General features: G+C 41.9%; 1 protein-coding gene across 1 annotated transcript in view; it reads right to left on the bottom strand.

Moving 5' to 3' along the window:
* Window positions 1-1,234: 1,234 nt before the first annotated feature.
* Window positions 1,235-17,650, bottom strand: part of mxi1 (max interactor 1, dimerization protein) — a 44,975-nt gene continuing 28,559 nt past the window's right edge. Inside the window, exons 5-6 of the mRNA XM_077604590.1 lie at window positions 8,155-8,338; window positions 1,235-6,853 (exon numbers count right to left, since the gene is read on the bottom strand). Of these exons, the coding sequence (XP_077460716.1) occupies window positions 6,690-6,853; window positions 8,155-8,338 (348 nt within the window). The 3' untranslated portion in view covers window positions 1,235-6,689. The remainder of the gene's footprint in view (window positions 6,854-8,154; window positions 8,339-17,650) is intronic.

The raw sequence follows: 17,650 nt of genomic DNA on the forward strand, positions 1-17,650 counted from the left end.
TCTTTTCATATTACCGCAGAAGGGAATGTGTGTTATGTTACCGCAAGTTTAGATTTCTGATGGATGTGGGGAAAAAACTGTCCTTAAGCCTATTTGTCCGTGCTTTGTGGGACCTATAGCGTCTGCCAGAGGGCAGCAGCTGGAACAGATTGTGACCAGGGTGGTAAGGGTCCCCTATGATGTTCTTGGCTCTGCTGAGGTAACGAGGGCTGGCAATGTCTTCCAGTGAGGGCAGAGAGCAGCCGACAATCCTCTGGGCAGTGTTAATCACTTTCTGCATGGCCTTTTTGTCTGCCGCCGTGCTTCCAGCGTACCACACTGTGATGCCGTACGCCAGGATGCTCTCTACAGTGGTTCTATAGAAGGTTATCAGAAGCTTGGTGCCCAAGTTGTTCTTCCTAAGTACCCTGAGGAAATGGAGTCGTTTCTGAGCCTTCTTCATTCTGACTGACAAACTGTCCCACCTTGGACTATCCTCTTCAATCTGCTGCTGGATAAAGAACTTCTTGACCAACCGACCACAGACTGTTAGACTTGGTCCCCCCCTCTCTTCCTCCATTACACTAAGCACTGGCTCCCCTCAAGGCTGTGTACTGAGTCCTCTTCTGTACTCCCTGTACACATACGACTGTACACCCACCCACCAGTCTAACGCCATCATCAAATTCGCTGACGACACCACTGTGGTCGGACTCATCTCAGGAGGGGATGAGTCGGCTTACAGAGATGAGGTCAACAATTTGTCTTCGTGGTGCTCGGTGAACAATCTCACACTGAACACCACGAAAACTAAAGAAATAATCCTGGACTTTCTATTTACACGGCTGTTTTAGGCTCCACCACTACACAACACACCTGCAAAAGGCAATAAGAAATGTGCCAATGGTGTTCAACTATGAGGATATGACTTCCAGAGCCACCATTTTTCGTTTCGATTCAGTCATCAGTTTGGTGATTCAGAAGCAACAAGTTGACACTGACATTATTTTCGTGTCATTGTTGTCTTTGCTCATCATGTGAGGTCGAGGCGAAAGTTCTGATCATGAGCTGTAGGAACCAGAATAAAATGTACGTCTGGATCATTCTGTGCTTTTTGAGGGAAAAAAGGGCTCCACATTTGTTGTGTGATATAGACAGGATCAAGCCATGACTGCAATTTTCAGACACTGCTATTACATAATTATCATTTAAACGTCTTAATTATGGTAGAAGATATGCATATTTAATGATATGGTTCAGGATTGAAAATCTTGTTTTTATTGTAAGAATTGCATTCCAAACTTTGCAAAAAACACATTGATCGCAATGCCTGTTTAACAAAGGATGGTCACAGATTCAAAACAACAGAATTATTCTCCACAAGGGACACATTTTGTTGTCGTAATATCAAATCCTGAGCTATGAAAAGTAGAGCAGAGCTAGCCTGCAAAGTTAGCCACACACGTGCTCAAGCTTTCCCTCAGCAAAGAGATAACAAATGTGCAAGGTTTATCAGAAATGTTCCATTACTAATCTCACAAAATATCTTATTCCAACCCCAAAATACAAGTTTTGATTCGAAGCAAAGTCCTGGAGTGTAACACACCTTAGTGGAGTGCTTTCAACAAGGCCATGCAAATGCCTATTATGTAATGTGTTCCCTGATAACCTTGAGTCTGAGATGGTTTAAACACAGCTAGGTCAGGTGAGTAAGAGTTGCAGGTCAAGTGGACCTCTTTACTACGCTGAGGGAAAGACTTGAAGTCAGAAATTACATTTTTCATGACACCAGTGAAACTTTTTAGAGACTTTGTCACCTTCACTCTTACTTTTAAGGAGAAGTAACCGTCCCCGGACGTTTGGTCCCCGGACGTTTGGTCGACCGGACGTTTGGTCGACCGGACGTTTGGTAGAAAAGACGTTTGGTAGAACGGACGTTTGGTAGAACGGACGTTTGGTAGAACGGACGTTTGGTAGAACGGACGTTTGGTAGAACGGGTTCGCATGCAATTGATAGATTTTAACATTGGGTGAATAGGGATTTAATGACTATTATTTAACAATGAGTGAATAGGGTTAGGGTTAAACAAATGAAAGTCTCGTGACTCAAACCTCGGGACTTGCGAACCCGGCGACCAAACGTCCGTTCTACCAAACGTCCGGGGACCAAACGTCCGGTCGACCAAACGTCCGGGGACCAAATGTCCGGGGACCAAACGTCTTTCGACGAAACGCCCGAGTGCCAGATGTAACACCGCACAATTTTGTCAAACCAATGTGAGACACAAATGGAAACCAAAATTGCTCAAAAGTCTCGGGGGCAGAATCAAAGTAAACTGCCCCTCAAACAAACAAAGTAAGAGAGAGGACACTGAGGTGTGGTGACGTGCAACAGTGGTCACTTTCTTAATCAGGGCCAACAATTCCAACAAACTCAAACCCTTCTCGTTTTTACTGTTGAATCCCATTATGGAGGCGTTGTAAATGTCAGACACGTGTTATCAACCAAAAACATAAGTATAGTTAATAGTAGTATAATCCTCTATGAAGAGTACAGTGGTGCTTTGATTTGAATAGTAGTAGCTGGCTGAGCATATGCCTGCGGCCATATCACACACAATATTCACCTCTACCCCACAAGCCGCAATTACCATATGTTCGTGCATATAAGCCGTACCCTTAAAATCACTCAATTATACAATTTCTCGCGTATAAGCAATTTTCACCTCCATATTCATGGTATTAATAGGGAGTGAAAATGTGCTACTTTGAAGGGAAAATCTTGAGAAAATCATTACACATGGTATTTATCAGATGCTGTATGAATCAAAAGCACATTATTAGGGTCAATATCATAAGGAAGTTAATCATTCATCCAGTAATGATTGATTTTTTACTGCAAAACAGAAAATAGCCAACAAATAGTAAATTTCATTTTGCTGGTGAAAAAGAGTATAGCAACGCTGTAAGTCTTGTGCGCATATAAGCCATACTTCTTGATCCAGTCATCATGTTTTTGAGTTACAAATACAGCTTATATGCGAGAAATTACAGTAGTACGTAGTGTGGGGCTTGCTAATGGTTGTGGGGAGATGGGGTCAACCTCCAGACTCGAAACAGGCTCAGCAACTAGGAGCAGCTTTGGGGCAGTTTACATTTCAAGTGTCCATCAAATAAATATCAAAAGCAAAACAGAAAATGGCTAAGTCGTCATCCAAAACCCTACAGATGAATAAAACAAAATATGTACAATATTTGTAAAAATAATGAATGAGGAATATGAATTAAAAAATCAGTAAGACAGGATGGAAATAAGTTATCTTCCCTCGTGACGTCTGTTCTGAGAGAAATGTTGAAAAAATATGAATATGTTGATGTTTAAAAGCATAATGGTGGAGGGGGTTTACCTGTAGTCAAAGTGCAATTCTTAATGCCAGCGGAGATGGGGTAGCAAACTTTGACAACCGATTTTTTTCCCCAGAAAATTGGGATCACCTCCAGAGGAAAGCATACACACAAATGCCTTGTGGGCGCATACATTCATTCACACATTGCACCCACACAATCCAAGAGATTATCACATGTAATAAATTAAAACTGCAGCCTCCATCCCATAACCTTGCACAGCACCAGACAACAACAAAATAACTTTAAAGATGTCAAACACCTAAAAGTAATTTAAGTATCCAAAGCCACGCTTACCGCGTTTCTACATGAGTACTTTCATATGCACTATAAACACAAGTCAGCAACAGTGTCAAAAGATCTATCCATGGCTCTACTTTTCATCATCTTTAACATTAAATTATTAAGCTATTTTATCTACAAAGAGAAAAATAAAACATGACTATGCTTTTTATGGGACGGTTACAAAAGGAGAAAAGATGAGTTATTGCTTGTTACTGCTGGCGAGAAAGTGGATGTCTGTTTCCAAGATTTCTTGTTGCTGTTGTTTATGCTGAGTCAGCTGTAATGTATTGAAGTGCAGGACAGCTCGGCGTTTGTCAAGGGGGAACAACTTTTGTGTCATTTTGCTCCATGCGTGTGAAAACAGTCACATCTACTTTAGAAGCTGATGGAAAAGTCACATGACAGCACCGGATCAAGTGTCTAAGAAAAGATGGCGTGTCCGGGTGATATCGCTGCGCCATGTGCTTTCCAGAAAGGTGCCAATTGAACATTTAATACACTAAGTGCAATTTGGGTTATATTTGGTCTCGTACGCTTAAGTCTAAGATATTTTAAAATTAAAACCAAATTGAAGGTATCTTACTTAGAACAGGGCCTTTGAAACCTGGGTCTGCAAATTAGTATACAAAATAATGAATGTTCACGGGTGTTCTGACTAATTAAATTTACCGTATTTTCACACCTATAGGGCGCACTTAAAAGTCAAAATGTTTCTCTAAAATGGTCGATGCCCCCAATCGGTCGGTGCACCTTGTTTGTGCACTAAATTCAAATTTTTGTATGACCCCGACCGCTTGAGTGACTGGTTTTATTTCTTGCCGACATGCTACTTATTGCAATCTACCCAGCGGACGTTCATCCTCCCGGCATATTCCAAGCGTTACTGTAAATCCATTCAAAACATCCCAGGCGAGTGGCAAGGCATTTGACTTCCGTGTGCTTGTAGCGCTTTTAACCCTCAAAAACACTCTCAATACTCAAAGAAACAGCACTACAGTAATCCCTCGATTATCGCGGTTAATGTAGACCAGACATGGCCGCGATAAACGAAAAACCGCGAAGTAGGGTCACATTTTTTTTTACTTCAGTGCTGAGTTCCAGTAGCAAGCGGAGGACAAGGGAGTGGCTTTTGCTTGGGAATTTCAGCGTGGATTTTCACATTTTTATGAACTTTACAAAAAAAAATCTTACTTCAGTGCTGAGTTCTAGTAGCAACCGGAGGACAGGGGAGTGGCTTCCGCTTGCGAGTTTCAGCGTGGATTTTCACATTTTTATGAACTTACAAATTTTTTTTAATCAACAACAACAAAAATTCCCACTGAAAAAAAATGTGATGTAGTGAAGCCGCGATAGTTGAAGCCGTAATATTCGAGGGATTACTGTATACCTATACAGAGGAAATGCTTGACGTGAATGACAACAGAATGCGGGTGTGAACGCTTGGAAAATGGACTAAAGCCATGGATCGAACACAATTTAACAGCAAGGATGAACAGCTTTGCGAACGGCTTGGGAGGGATGAATGTTGGATGTCCGCCAACATATAGGTTCCATACAAAGGCACGCAGCGTCGCACGAGTTACGTGATGCCTGGGCGAAAGTGCCGGCAAGCACTATAATAGTTTGAGCTTTCGCCAAAGCTGGAATCACTACTACAAAACACCACGATGAACGCGCTGACTGACAATGTTATGGAACCCAGCATTGTTGGCCAACTCTTTATGTCGGATACAGAAGATGAGGACTTTGACAGATTTGTAGATGTTTGAATACTTTGACTTATATTTTTGCGAACATACATTACATCAATAAAAGCAAATCAAACTCAGTTTTGCTCCTGTTGCCGTTTTTAAAACATACGCTAGCATGCATGCTATGTGCTATGCTGTGGATGGATGCTAGCACAACCATAGCAGCGCGCCCTTTAAAACGAAGCGCCCTATGTATTGACAAAAAACAGAAAATACTCTCACAACTGAGAATGCGCCCTTTAGGTGCATGTTATGGTGTGAAAATACGTATATTGTGATCTGTCCCCAAATAAAATATTATTTCTATTGCGCAGTTTTTAAAAAAACAATTTTTTATATGACAACTGAAATGAAATACTAGCTTGATAAAGTTAGCTAGCTGTGTGGATGCTAGTTCTCAGCACATGGTCCGTCAATCCTTGCAACAAATGCAAGCAACATAGTGATGATGATATACAACACCAATTGTTTGCAAACAACCAATCAGATAATGAGGATTTACTCAGGCATTTTAAAATTTGCTTCAATTAATTACATCGTGTAACTGGGATGAAAGACTAAATAATAAAATTAATTACATTTGTGCCTAGCTCATTGATAAATTTATTTTCCGTTCTGCTTATCCTCCCTTATAAGGGTCCTGTGGGGTGCTCGAGTCTAATCCAGCCAACTACAGGCAGCAGGCGAGGGACACCCTGAATTGGTTGCCAGCAAATTAAAGGTGACAAGGAGACGGACAGCCATTAACGCTCAAAGTCAGAGTACCTAGGGCAATTTAGAGAATTCAACACCCTAGCTTGCATTTTTATTTGGATGTGGAAAGAAACCGTTGTACCCGGAAAAAAAACACGCAAACATGCAAACTCCACACAGAAAGGTCAGAAACCACTGGGGATTGAACCCTCAATCTTTGGCTGTGAGGCGGACATTCTAACCTCGGCTGTGGCTTCCTGCTAAAATAAATGTATTAAACTATGTAACTACGTTATGTTTTATAAGTCTATATCTTATTCTGCAACGTAACTTCTTTGTTTTGGGGAAAATTGAATTTCAAGTTGTTTAGGATATAATTTCTAAAAGACTGAGACAATAAAACAAAACGTTTGAAAGCCCATGTCCTAGAGTCTGGATTCCGAATTAAGTGGGTCTTCAGTTTCATGGCAATGATAAACCGATATCTTTGGGGACAACTGAATGGGTGCACGGTTACGTCAGGTGGGAGGGCAGGAAGCAGGAGGTGATTGCGGGGGTGGTGGTTCTGTGTGGCTTTTAAGAGGAGAAGGCAAGTTTGACACTGCAGGAGGAGTATCCCTCGTCACTGGCCATGCTTTGCAGGCTGCTGTGGTCATCCAGATCGCTGGTGCTGGCAGTGCTCAGACTGTCCAGCTCTCCGTGAGAAAACTCGGTGCCCTCCACGTCTACTTCGATCTCCTCTGTGGCAGAAAAAAAGCACAAGAGGAATGTGAAGTCAAATAAAAGTCATTGAATTAAATAACAGGGATATCTAGAATATATCGGAATTGGACATTGGATACACAAAAAATGTTGTCCAGTCACATTTATTTTGAAATTCCCCAATCTATGTGAAGTAATTGAAATACTTCAAAAGAAATTTGGTATCATTGGAAAGCTCTGAATGTGCTTTATAGAGCAAAAATAATATCAAAATTACGAAAACCCCCAAAACATAAATGAATTTCCTGTATCCATTATTTTATTTTGAAATTGTCTCTGTACCATTGCGGAATGCTTTATTCCACTTGAATCCTCCCACAATAACACCTCTCTTTTGATCCCTGTTTGTCATCACAGTGTTCTTTATTTAAAATTATTGGTGCGATTGAAATGAATAAGTGGGCCCTGTTATTCATCGAAAACAGAAAATGAGAAAGTGGCATGCAGTTGACTGATATTCCAAGGCATGGGGGGCGAACACACGGCTCTCGAGCCACATGCGGCTCCCGGCCAAAATGAATGTGGCTACTTTGTCCTTTGGATATTCTATGTAATGCTGAGTAGTGTGGAATTCATAATTTGACATTGTTTAGATGTGTGTTTAAGTGCATGTGGTTGTGTGCTAACATTAGCTTCCCCACTGTACTCTACTACTGCACAAATAAAACATGCTTTTGCATGCTTGTTATTCATTTAAATACATTAATAATTTTCTTTTCATTTTCTTTCATTTTTGTCTGTTTCTCACACCTTTCATTCAAAAGTGGGACACTGATCATTTTTAAAGGGTCTAGTTGGTAGTTTTTTTGAGTGCCATGGAACGAATTACAGAATTTACATATACGAAAAATCGAAGTTACGAAAAAAGGAGAGGAGCCAGATGAGTTGGCTCTGGCATCTGATCATGATGCACCCCGGATAGCTCCCTCAGCAGGAAGCCAGGGGGCCGACCTCAGACACGCTGGGGAGACTATGTCAATTTAGGGTGTTCCCCGCCTCTGGCCCGTAGTCAGCTGAGATAGGCTCCAGCACCCCCTCGACCAAAACTAGAAACCCATTGTGTAAAAAGCCTATAAAAAGAATAGTAAATACATTAACATTTGGAAATTGACCTTCTAACAAGTGATTGTGCTGTAGCACACTAGTCTTTATTTTAGTGTAATTCTGATTATTTCATGAACAATACTACATAACACTTTGAACACGTTGTTGACTCATATATAGCAAGTGTGAACATCAACCCATGTGACAACCAATTACAATCTCCCCTACAACTGGCCTTGGTCAGAATCGGAGCGCTCGGAGCCAAGGGTGGAGCCCACGCTGTCCATGCGTATCCTCTCGCCCTCCACAGTCACACCTCCACCACCTCGCAACAGCTCCAGTTGCCGTTGGAGATGCCTCTGCTCACGCTCCAGGGACTCCAGCTGGTACTGGCTCTTCCTGTCTGTTTCTTCGAGTTTCTGGGGGAAGGAGACAAAGAATATGAACACCATTCCGTTTTTTTCTCAGCTTCATCTGACTTGAGTGAAATATTTCCTCAACACACTGAACGAGGCAAATTGCCGGAAAGAAAATATATTTTCAAATCCGATCTTGTACAAATTTTTTGGAATGTGGCTGCAGTCTTCACTGCTGAAAGACCCTAAACCGGGATTAAGACACCATATATCAGGGGTGATCAAGATCTACTTTTCAAGGCGCCAAGATAGCGCAATCTACCTTTTTTTCCCCATGGCCACTGGAAAAGCTCAGCAGTTATGTACGCTGATATTCTTTGAAACAGTACATAATTCAACATAGTGTGGGCACGTAGCAATAGTGCTTAGACACACGGTGGGGCTGTCTGACAGCTCAAATCCCATATCAAATTTGACTACAATTCAATAACTGGATCAAATCTTACTGCCATGCGATCTACCAAGTTGAACTTGGCTATTGACGTATTGACCACCACTGCCATATATGATGACAGTTTTTATTGCTTTTTATTGTTTAGTCACCTTGGTCTTTCATTTATTCATTCTCTGAACCGCTTTATCCTCACAAGGGTCGCGGGGCGTGCAGGAGCCTATCCCAGCTGAGTTCGGACAATCGCAGGGCACGTGGAGACAGACAACCATTCACGTTCACACTCATACCTAGGGGCAATTTAGAGTGTTTTTGGAATGTGGGAGGAAACTGGAGTACCTGGAGAAAACCCACGCAGGCCCGGGGAGAACATGCAAACTACACATAGGTGGATGGACCTGGATTCGAATCCAGGACCCCAAAACTGTAAGGCTGATGTGCGGACCACTCAACCTTGGTCTTCTGATGTATATTGCATGTGGGTCACTACCAGTGGCGGGCGGTGCATTTTCTGGTAGCGCCTTCAATGTATCAATCCAACCCTCAAAAACTATTTTATGGCTATAAAACCTCTACTGCAGCTACAGCTGCGACACATAAAAAATAATCAATAAATTAATGCACAAAAATGGGGTAAAATCCACTTCCTAGCAGCATTTCATGATTGAATACAAATACTGGAGCTTTTCAGACATTAAAACCAGGCCAGGGGGTGATTTTCCCGGGAAAAGACAGCGATGAACGTCAATGGTGTACCGGCAAACATTGCCCGAAAATGGGGTAAAATCCAGCCGAAAACAGCATTTATTGATTAAATACAAATACTGGAGCTTTTTAGACATCAGAACCGGGCCCGGAGTATAATTTCCCGGTAAAAAGACAGCGATGAACGTCGATACGTCCATACGTGAAATGACAAAAAATGCACTAAAATTAGGTAAAATCCACTTCCTAGCATCATTTATTGATTGAATACAAATACTGGAGCTTTTGAGACATTACAACCAGGCCAGGGGGGTGATTTTTCCCGGGAAAAGACAGCGATGGACGCCAATGGCAAAACGGCAAAAATTGCACTAAAATGGGGTAAAATCCACTTCCTAGCAGCATTTAGTAATTAAATACAAACACTGGAGCTTTTCAGATATCAGAACTTGGCCAACAATTGAAATATTATTTAGGAATATAGCCATATTTGTAATTTTACTCACCAAAAATCCTTTCTACACAATATCCATCCTCCTTTCTTTCTTCCTTCTTTCCTATCGCCATCGAAGCTAATGATGAAAGTAGAGCCTGTCCTGTCATATTTCCGGCATAGTCCGTTTTGGAAATGGCATTAAATCAACACAACAATATACTATTTGCTTGTGGAGCTAAGTTAGCGCGCTGAAAGTACCCCACACACCATTTTCCCGGCTGTAACAGGCTTGCTAGCTTCGGAGTTGACCGCCCTTTCTTAATGATGTTCATTTTTTTTTCTAGAAAAGTCAGTCTGGAAACTAGCTTTGTGAGCAAACAGAATCAATTTGTTTTTGCTTCTGCTTCTGTCGGCCATAGTGGGTGGAGTTTGCGATCTCGGCTGCCTCGGGTGCTGCTTTGGCCCGCCTACTAGCCAATCATAGTTTGTGAAAGCAATGACATGTCCCAGCCAGCAAAATGCTAACGCCTATGAAAAATCATTGTGGGGTTGCCAACTCGAAATCTGATTGGTTAAAAGCAACAGTCTATTTTAATGCAGCAGAGCCCGCAAGAACTGAGTGTGAAGGCTTTGAGGCAGATCTGATCTGGCAACAAATAATGGCTGAAATGTGATTGGTTAAATGCTTCAATATGAAAACACACATCTGGAAGCAGTGCAACCAGGGGGAAAAGCAATGAAAGGAAGCTAACAGACCATTTGGAATAATAAGTATTGATGGACAAAAAAATAATATGATTCAGATATTTCTTAGGCCAGCAGAGAAGGCCTTGAAGGCCCTGACGGCCCGCCACTGGTCACTACACAGCGCATTGTTGTAACGTGTTATTATTGCTCTTCTCAGCATGAAAGACAGTGGTGAGAACTAATCTCCTATATCACAATATGAGCCTTTTGTATCACACAATAAAGAAATGCCAAGATATAATTTTTACTTATTGGGTGAAAACAACAATTATGCCAGATCAGCCCTTTACTCACTGTAGTTTTTTTGAATTGATTTTAAACTGACCTGCTACAAAAATACATGCAAGTAGTGATGCAACCTAAAACTATCCACTGTAAATAGAAGCAGCACAGAACTATATAGTATTTTCCAAGATGGCGGCACCTGTAAGAACAGCGGTCAAAGGCTCTCTCTACTTGTGCACTCTTTTCATGTTTCGTATGTCTTGTCGCAAGTTGTTCGTCAAAACCGGACTTTAAATACATCTATAACAGTTTAGACTTATTAAACATCGGTTAGCAGCAGCGAATTAAGGTTTCTAGCAACTTTCACCGAGAACAGAGCATCCCGGAAGAGATCGCGACATTAGAGGCGGCCCAATGGTTTGTTATTGGGTCTGGTCGGCGAAAGAGAAGGCACCGGGAGAGAAAACAGAAGCGAGACTGTCGAGCGGGCCTGTTGTGGAAGCTCAGGAAACAACTACTCAAACCACCGCTGCCAAGCGTATACCTCTCCAACGTCAGATTCATTGTAAACAAAACGGACGATTTGTAATTAGAGCTAGCTTCTAATTGCTACATTTGAGAAAGCTTCATGCTAATAATCACAAAGGCGTGGCTACACCCACAAATACCCGACGCTAAAGTAGAGCTAGCAGGCCGCACGTTAGTTAGATCAGAGAGGACGTGTGTGAGATTCAGGGAAAAAAAGAGGTGGTGGGCTTTGCATATATGTGAATGATGGATGGTGTAACAATAGCACTTTTCTGAACAGACACTGTTCCTCAGACATAGAATTCATGTCGGTGAGATGCAGACCCTTCTTTCAGCCCAGAGTGATAGCCGTTGTTATCATCACTGTTGCCTACATCTCAACGGGCGCTAAGGTAAGTACTCTCTCCCTAGTAATGGACAGAATACTCCAAGACTGCTTTGAACAGACAGTGGGAAGTTTTCCACCATGAGAACCTGGGAACATTCACAGACACAGTACTGTCTTACATCAAGTACTGCATGGCTACGGTCACTGTGGAGAAGACTATCCAGGTGTACCCAAACCGGAAACTGTGGATGACCAGCCAGGTCCGATTACTCCTCCAGGCCCGAGATGGAGCCTTCAAATCTGTCAACAGGTCACTCGACAGTGCAGCTCGCGCCAACCTAAGGAGAGACATCAAAGCTGCCAAAGCAGACTCCAATGGGAAGATAGAAGGGCAACTTGACAATCCCTGAACGATGTGGCAGAGCGTACAGTCCCTCACCAACTACAAGGGCCGAGCTGCGACTACTACGGACTCAGATGCGGCACTGGCAGAGGAGCTAAACAACTTTTGTTGCTCGCTTTGAGTCCCAAGCCCAGCACTGAGTCACACCACCTCAACCTCTAATACATCCCACACCAAGCTCGGGAAAAAGCTTCACCCCCAGTTACTGCGGAGGTAGGGGATGTGAGACTTGTGCTCCATGCAGTCAACTCCAGGAAGGCCACAGGACCAGATGGAATACCAGGCAAAGTACTTAAGGCATGTGCTGACCAACTAGCACCAGTCTTCACAGACATTTTCAACCTGTCACTAGAACAAGCCTCTGTCACAGCCTGCCTTAATTCGGCCATCATTATTCCAGTACCCAAGAAGTCACCTGCAAACAATCTGGGTGACTACTGCCCAGTAGCTCTCATCACAAAGTACTTTGAAAAATTGGTACTGAAACACATAAAAACATGTCTTCCTCTCATCCAAGACCCTATCAGTTTGCATATCGGCCAAATAGATTCACCGAAGATGCAATAACCCCCGCGCTTCCACCTGCTCCTGGATTAAGGACTTTCTGATCAACCGACCCCAGCTTCACTGGGTCGCCAACTCTCATGTCCTCAGCACCGGATCGCCCCAAATTTGTGTGCTGAGTCCACTACTCTACTCGCACCCTGAGAATATCATTGTGAAATTTGCGGACGATAAAACCGTGGTGGAGCTAATCACAGAGGAGAATGAGATGGCCTACAGAGATGAGGTCCTTAGACTCAGCGAGAGGTGCGCTCTCAACAACTTGGCACCGAATGTCTCCAAAACCAGAGAACTCATCCTGGACTTCCGAAGGAACAAGGCCACTCCACCTCCCTCTGTATATCAATGGCGAATGTGTAGAGTTAGATTAGGTTAGAACTTTATTTCATCCCGAATTCGGGAAATTTCTTGGTTGCAGTAGCAAGACAGACACAAGACACACAAGACATTGTAGACCTAGGTAAAAAAACTAAATACCAATATGCAATAAAAAAAGACAGAAAAGTAGCAAAAAGACAAAACGAGCAAAAGCGGACCGAGCTACCCGCTACCGGCTGTCACTTGAGCGGCGCCATCTTGGTTGCAGTAGCAAAAACGGATACAGATACTAGAAAAGACGTTGTAGAGTTGGATAAAACTGGAACCACACAGGAAGTCTTCCACAAGATGGGGAACTTCTGCAGACTGTGACCGAGGTTGAAAATATGCAGAGTCACTCTTCCAAGCTTATCGGCACAGACCCTCAGTAGTCTGGAGCTGAAGAATCAACAGTAGCAGAGCACAACTCCTCGACTAAGCGCCGACAGCTCTTCCATCTTATCGGGGAGGGATCTCACTTTCCCCATAATAATAGTTGGAATGGTTAGTCTGAAGCGTCGCTTCTTCTCCCGGCACTTTTGTCCAGCTCCGGATTTCCAGCGGCATTGAGGTGTTGCACTTTCTGCTGTGTATTGTTCACTGCTAGTCCCATGGGTATGACAGTGTAGGCATGGCTGAATGGTTCCAAAAAAGAAGTAGCAGAAAGAAGCCAGGCTAACAGAACAAAGAAAGTTGTAAAAACATTAAAGTAAAAAGTATAAAGTACAAAGTAAAGTAATAAGGAATGCATTAAGAAATATTAAAATGTAATAAAAAAAGAGTGCGCGGAGACTTTCAAATTCTTGGGGTTTCATATCTCTGCTGACCTCACTTGGGTAGCAAACACCACAGTACAAAGGTGCAGCAGAGACTACATTTCTTGAGACTACTCAGGAAGGAGCAACTAAACACCAACCTGCTGGTGACCTACTATCGGTCAACCATTGGGAGCATGCTGACCTAGGCTGTGTTAGTGTGGCACTCAAGCTGGACAGAAGCCGACAGAAAAAGACTGCCCATAACATCATTAACTGCCCCCTACCTACCCTGTCCAGCATCTACAAATCATGGTGCCTCGGAAGGAAAGAGAACATCATAAAAAGACAATAAACCTCCTGGCTTCCGTCACTTCAACCTGCTACCCTTTGGCTGGCGCTACAGACAAACAGATTCAAGGACAGTTTCTTTCCAACTCAACTTGAGTTCTGTACCTAGGAGGACCTAATCAAATTTTACTGCAAACCACTTTAGTCACTTTGTACCTACTTATTTATGTGACCAGTTATTCATGTGACTACTGATCAATGTTGACTACTACTTATTTATTATGTTAACTACTTACTTATCTATTACTTATTGATTGATTATTTATTTATCGTCACTATAGATAGAGATGTACATTGCCTTATATGCTTAATTGGTAGTGGGCTTTTGAGCCTATACAGTTTAGAGTAAGACAATGTGCATTAAGAGTATGAAGTGGTCAAAATACTATTTGCTTAATAATTCTGCACTCCCTGTACATCTACTAGATTGAGCTGTAGTAGTAGCAATAGTAGTTAGGAGTTGTGTTATATATGAACTCGATGGAGCTGAGCAAAAGGACATTTCATATAATGATTAACAGTTATTTACCCATATATAAGTTACAGCTTTAAGAAAATTTTAGTCTTTTAGTTGCGCCTTATAGTGCGAAAAATATGGTATACTTTCAAGACATTTATTAGAATGCTATGTTTATCTGGGACAGGCTCCAGCAACTCTCACAACCCTTACGAGGATGCGCTTTACGGAGGAGGAATTGATTAATGACTGCTAAAAAGGACATGAAGTTATTTTTATTTTTTTGCTAGTGATACAGCTATATTTAGACGTTATAGCGATGTCATTCTAGTAAAATATGAAATTCAATATCAGTATCTACTACTATGAATATTATTGCCTCAAGTCCAAGTTAGGCAAGACACCTCATTAGCCTCTGTTGTTATCTTAATCTTACCGTAAAAGATGTATACTTGTTTATTTTGGAGACATTTAGCTGTGTGTGTAGCTGTGCACGCAGACTGTTTATTCCATTGGAAATCCAGTTGTTTTCTACTCACGTAAAATCCAAGTTATGCAAGCATTTCTGGAGAAAAAAAATGCACGTAGGAGTACCACTGACCTCGGCCACCAGACAGAGGACAACCTGTATTGGTGGCCAGCCAATTGCAGGGCACAAGGAGACAACCATTGACCCTCACACTCATGCCTAGGGGCAATTTAGGGTGGTGAACCAGCCTACCCTATGTTTTTTGTTTTGGGGATGTGGGAGGAAACCGGAGTACCTGGGGAAAACCCACAAACGGGGATAACATGCAAACTCCACACAGACAGTGAAGACCCACCTGGGATCGAACCCTCGACCCCATAACTGTGAGGCCGATGCACTAACCACTTGGCCGCTGGGCAACCCTTGATATTTTTTAATAAATAGAATTACAAAAAAAAAACGCAAAGTGCCAGGAGCTCCCGGTCGAAGGTTCATAGTTGTATTTTCATCCAAATATGCTTAGAAGTGAATATTTTGGGTTGCACCAAGATACCAGGTAGGTTCACTCTCGTTACCCCATTCAACGTGGCGATTAAACCTAAAATGTTTCTTCTGGCCATAAATAAACAAGTCTCGGGTGGCCACAGAAGCAGTGCGGTTTGTTTTGGAGGTCCAAACTATGGGGGATAGAACATCAAAGTGACTTTGCATTAACACCATAATAAATGTATTTAACAGACAGAAATATGTGTATGTGTGTATGTATATGTATAGGTGTATGTACACGTATGTGTATGTGTATATATGTATGTTTATATGTGTATGTGTATATATATGTATATATCAGTGGCGGGCCGTCAGGGCCTTCAAGGCCTTCTCTGCTGGCCTAAGAAATATCTGAATCATATTATATTTTGTCCATCAATACGTACTTATTATTCCAAATGGTCTGTTAGCTTCCTTTCATTGCTTTTCCCCCTGGTTGCACTGCTTCCAGATGTGTGTTTTCATATTGAAGCATTTAACCAATCACATTTCAGCCATTATTTGTTGCCAGATCAGATCTGCCTCAAAGCCTTCACACTCAGTTCTTGCGGGCTCTGCTGCATTAAAATAGACTGTTGCTTTTAACCAATCAGATTTCGAGTTGGCAACCCCACAATGATTTTTCATAGGCATTAGCATTTTGCTGGCTGGGACATGTCATTGCTTTCACAAACTATGATTGGCTAGTAGGCGGGCCAAAGCAGCACCCGAGGCAGCCGAGATCGCAAACTCCACCCACTATGGCCGACAGAAGCAGAAGCAAAAACAAATTGATTCTGTTTGCTCACAAAGCTAGTTTCCAGACGGACTTTTCTAGAAAAAAAAATGAACATCATTAAGAAAGGGCGGTCAACTCCGAAGCTAGCAAGCCTGTTACAGCCGGGAAAATGGTGTGTGGGGCACTTTCAGCGCGCTAACTTAGCTCCACAAGCAAATAGTATATTGTTGTGTTGATTTAATGCCATTTTCAAAACGGACTATGCCGGAAATATGACAGGACAGGCTCGACTTTCATCATTAGCTTCGATGGCGATAGGAAAGAAGGAAGAAAGAAAGGAGGATGGATATTGTGTAAAAAGGATTTTTGGTGAGTAAAATATGGCCATATTCCTAAATAATATTTCAATTGTGGGCCAAGTTCTGATATCTGAAAAGCTCCAGTGTTTGTATTTAAGCTCCAGTGTTTGTATTGAATCACAAAATGCTGCTAGGAAGTGGATTTTACCTAATTTTAGTATTTTAGTGCATTTTTTGTATGGACGTATCGACGTTCATCGCTGTCTTTTTACCGGGGAAATGATACTCCGGGCCCGGTTCTGATGTCTAAAAAGCTCCAGTATTTGTATTTAATCAATAAATGCTGTTTTCGGCTGGATTTTACCCCATTTTCGGGCAATGTTTGCCCGTACGCCATTGACGTTCATCGCTGTCTTTTCCCGGGAAAATCACCCCCTGGCCTGGTTTTAATGTCTGAAAAGCTCCAGTATTTGTATTTAATCATGAAATGCTGCTAGGAAGTGGATTTTACCACATTTTTGTGCATTAATTTATTGATTATTTTTTATGTGTCGCAGCTGTAGCTGCAGTAGAGGTTTTATAGCAATAAAATAGTTTTTGAGGGTTGGATTGATACGTTGAAGGCGCTACCAGAAAATGCACCGCCCGCCACTGGTATATATATATATATATATATATGTATATATATATATGTATTTCTATATATATATGTATGTCTATAGATATATATACTTCAGAGACACGCTTATTTATTTATATATTTATTCATGTATTTATTTATTAACCTACTTATTACCTATCAATTTATGTCTAAAATGCCTTTCCTATTTCTGCATCCTCACCCTCTTGCTACTGTGACTACAAAATTTCCCAAATACGGGATGAATAAAGTTATCCAATCCAATCCAATCCAAATAATAGTAATAGTTGTAATTTTCTTCAGGCACTAATTGCTTCAACTATAACCTTGAGACATGACCCATGTGCCACAATTGCCAATGTTTTGTAGCAGTCTTAGGTTAAATCTTCACTGGAG

The sequence above is a fragment of the Stigmatopora argus genome, chromosome 7 (assembly GCF_051989625.1).
Source record: "Stigmatopora argus isolate UIUO_Sarg chromosome 7, RoL_Sarg_1.0, whole genome shotgun sequence".
Classification (NCBI taxonomy): domain Eukaryota; kingdom Metazoa; phylum Chordata; class Actinopteri; order Syngnathiformes; family Syngnathidae; genus Stigmatopora; species Stigmatopora argus.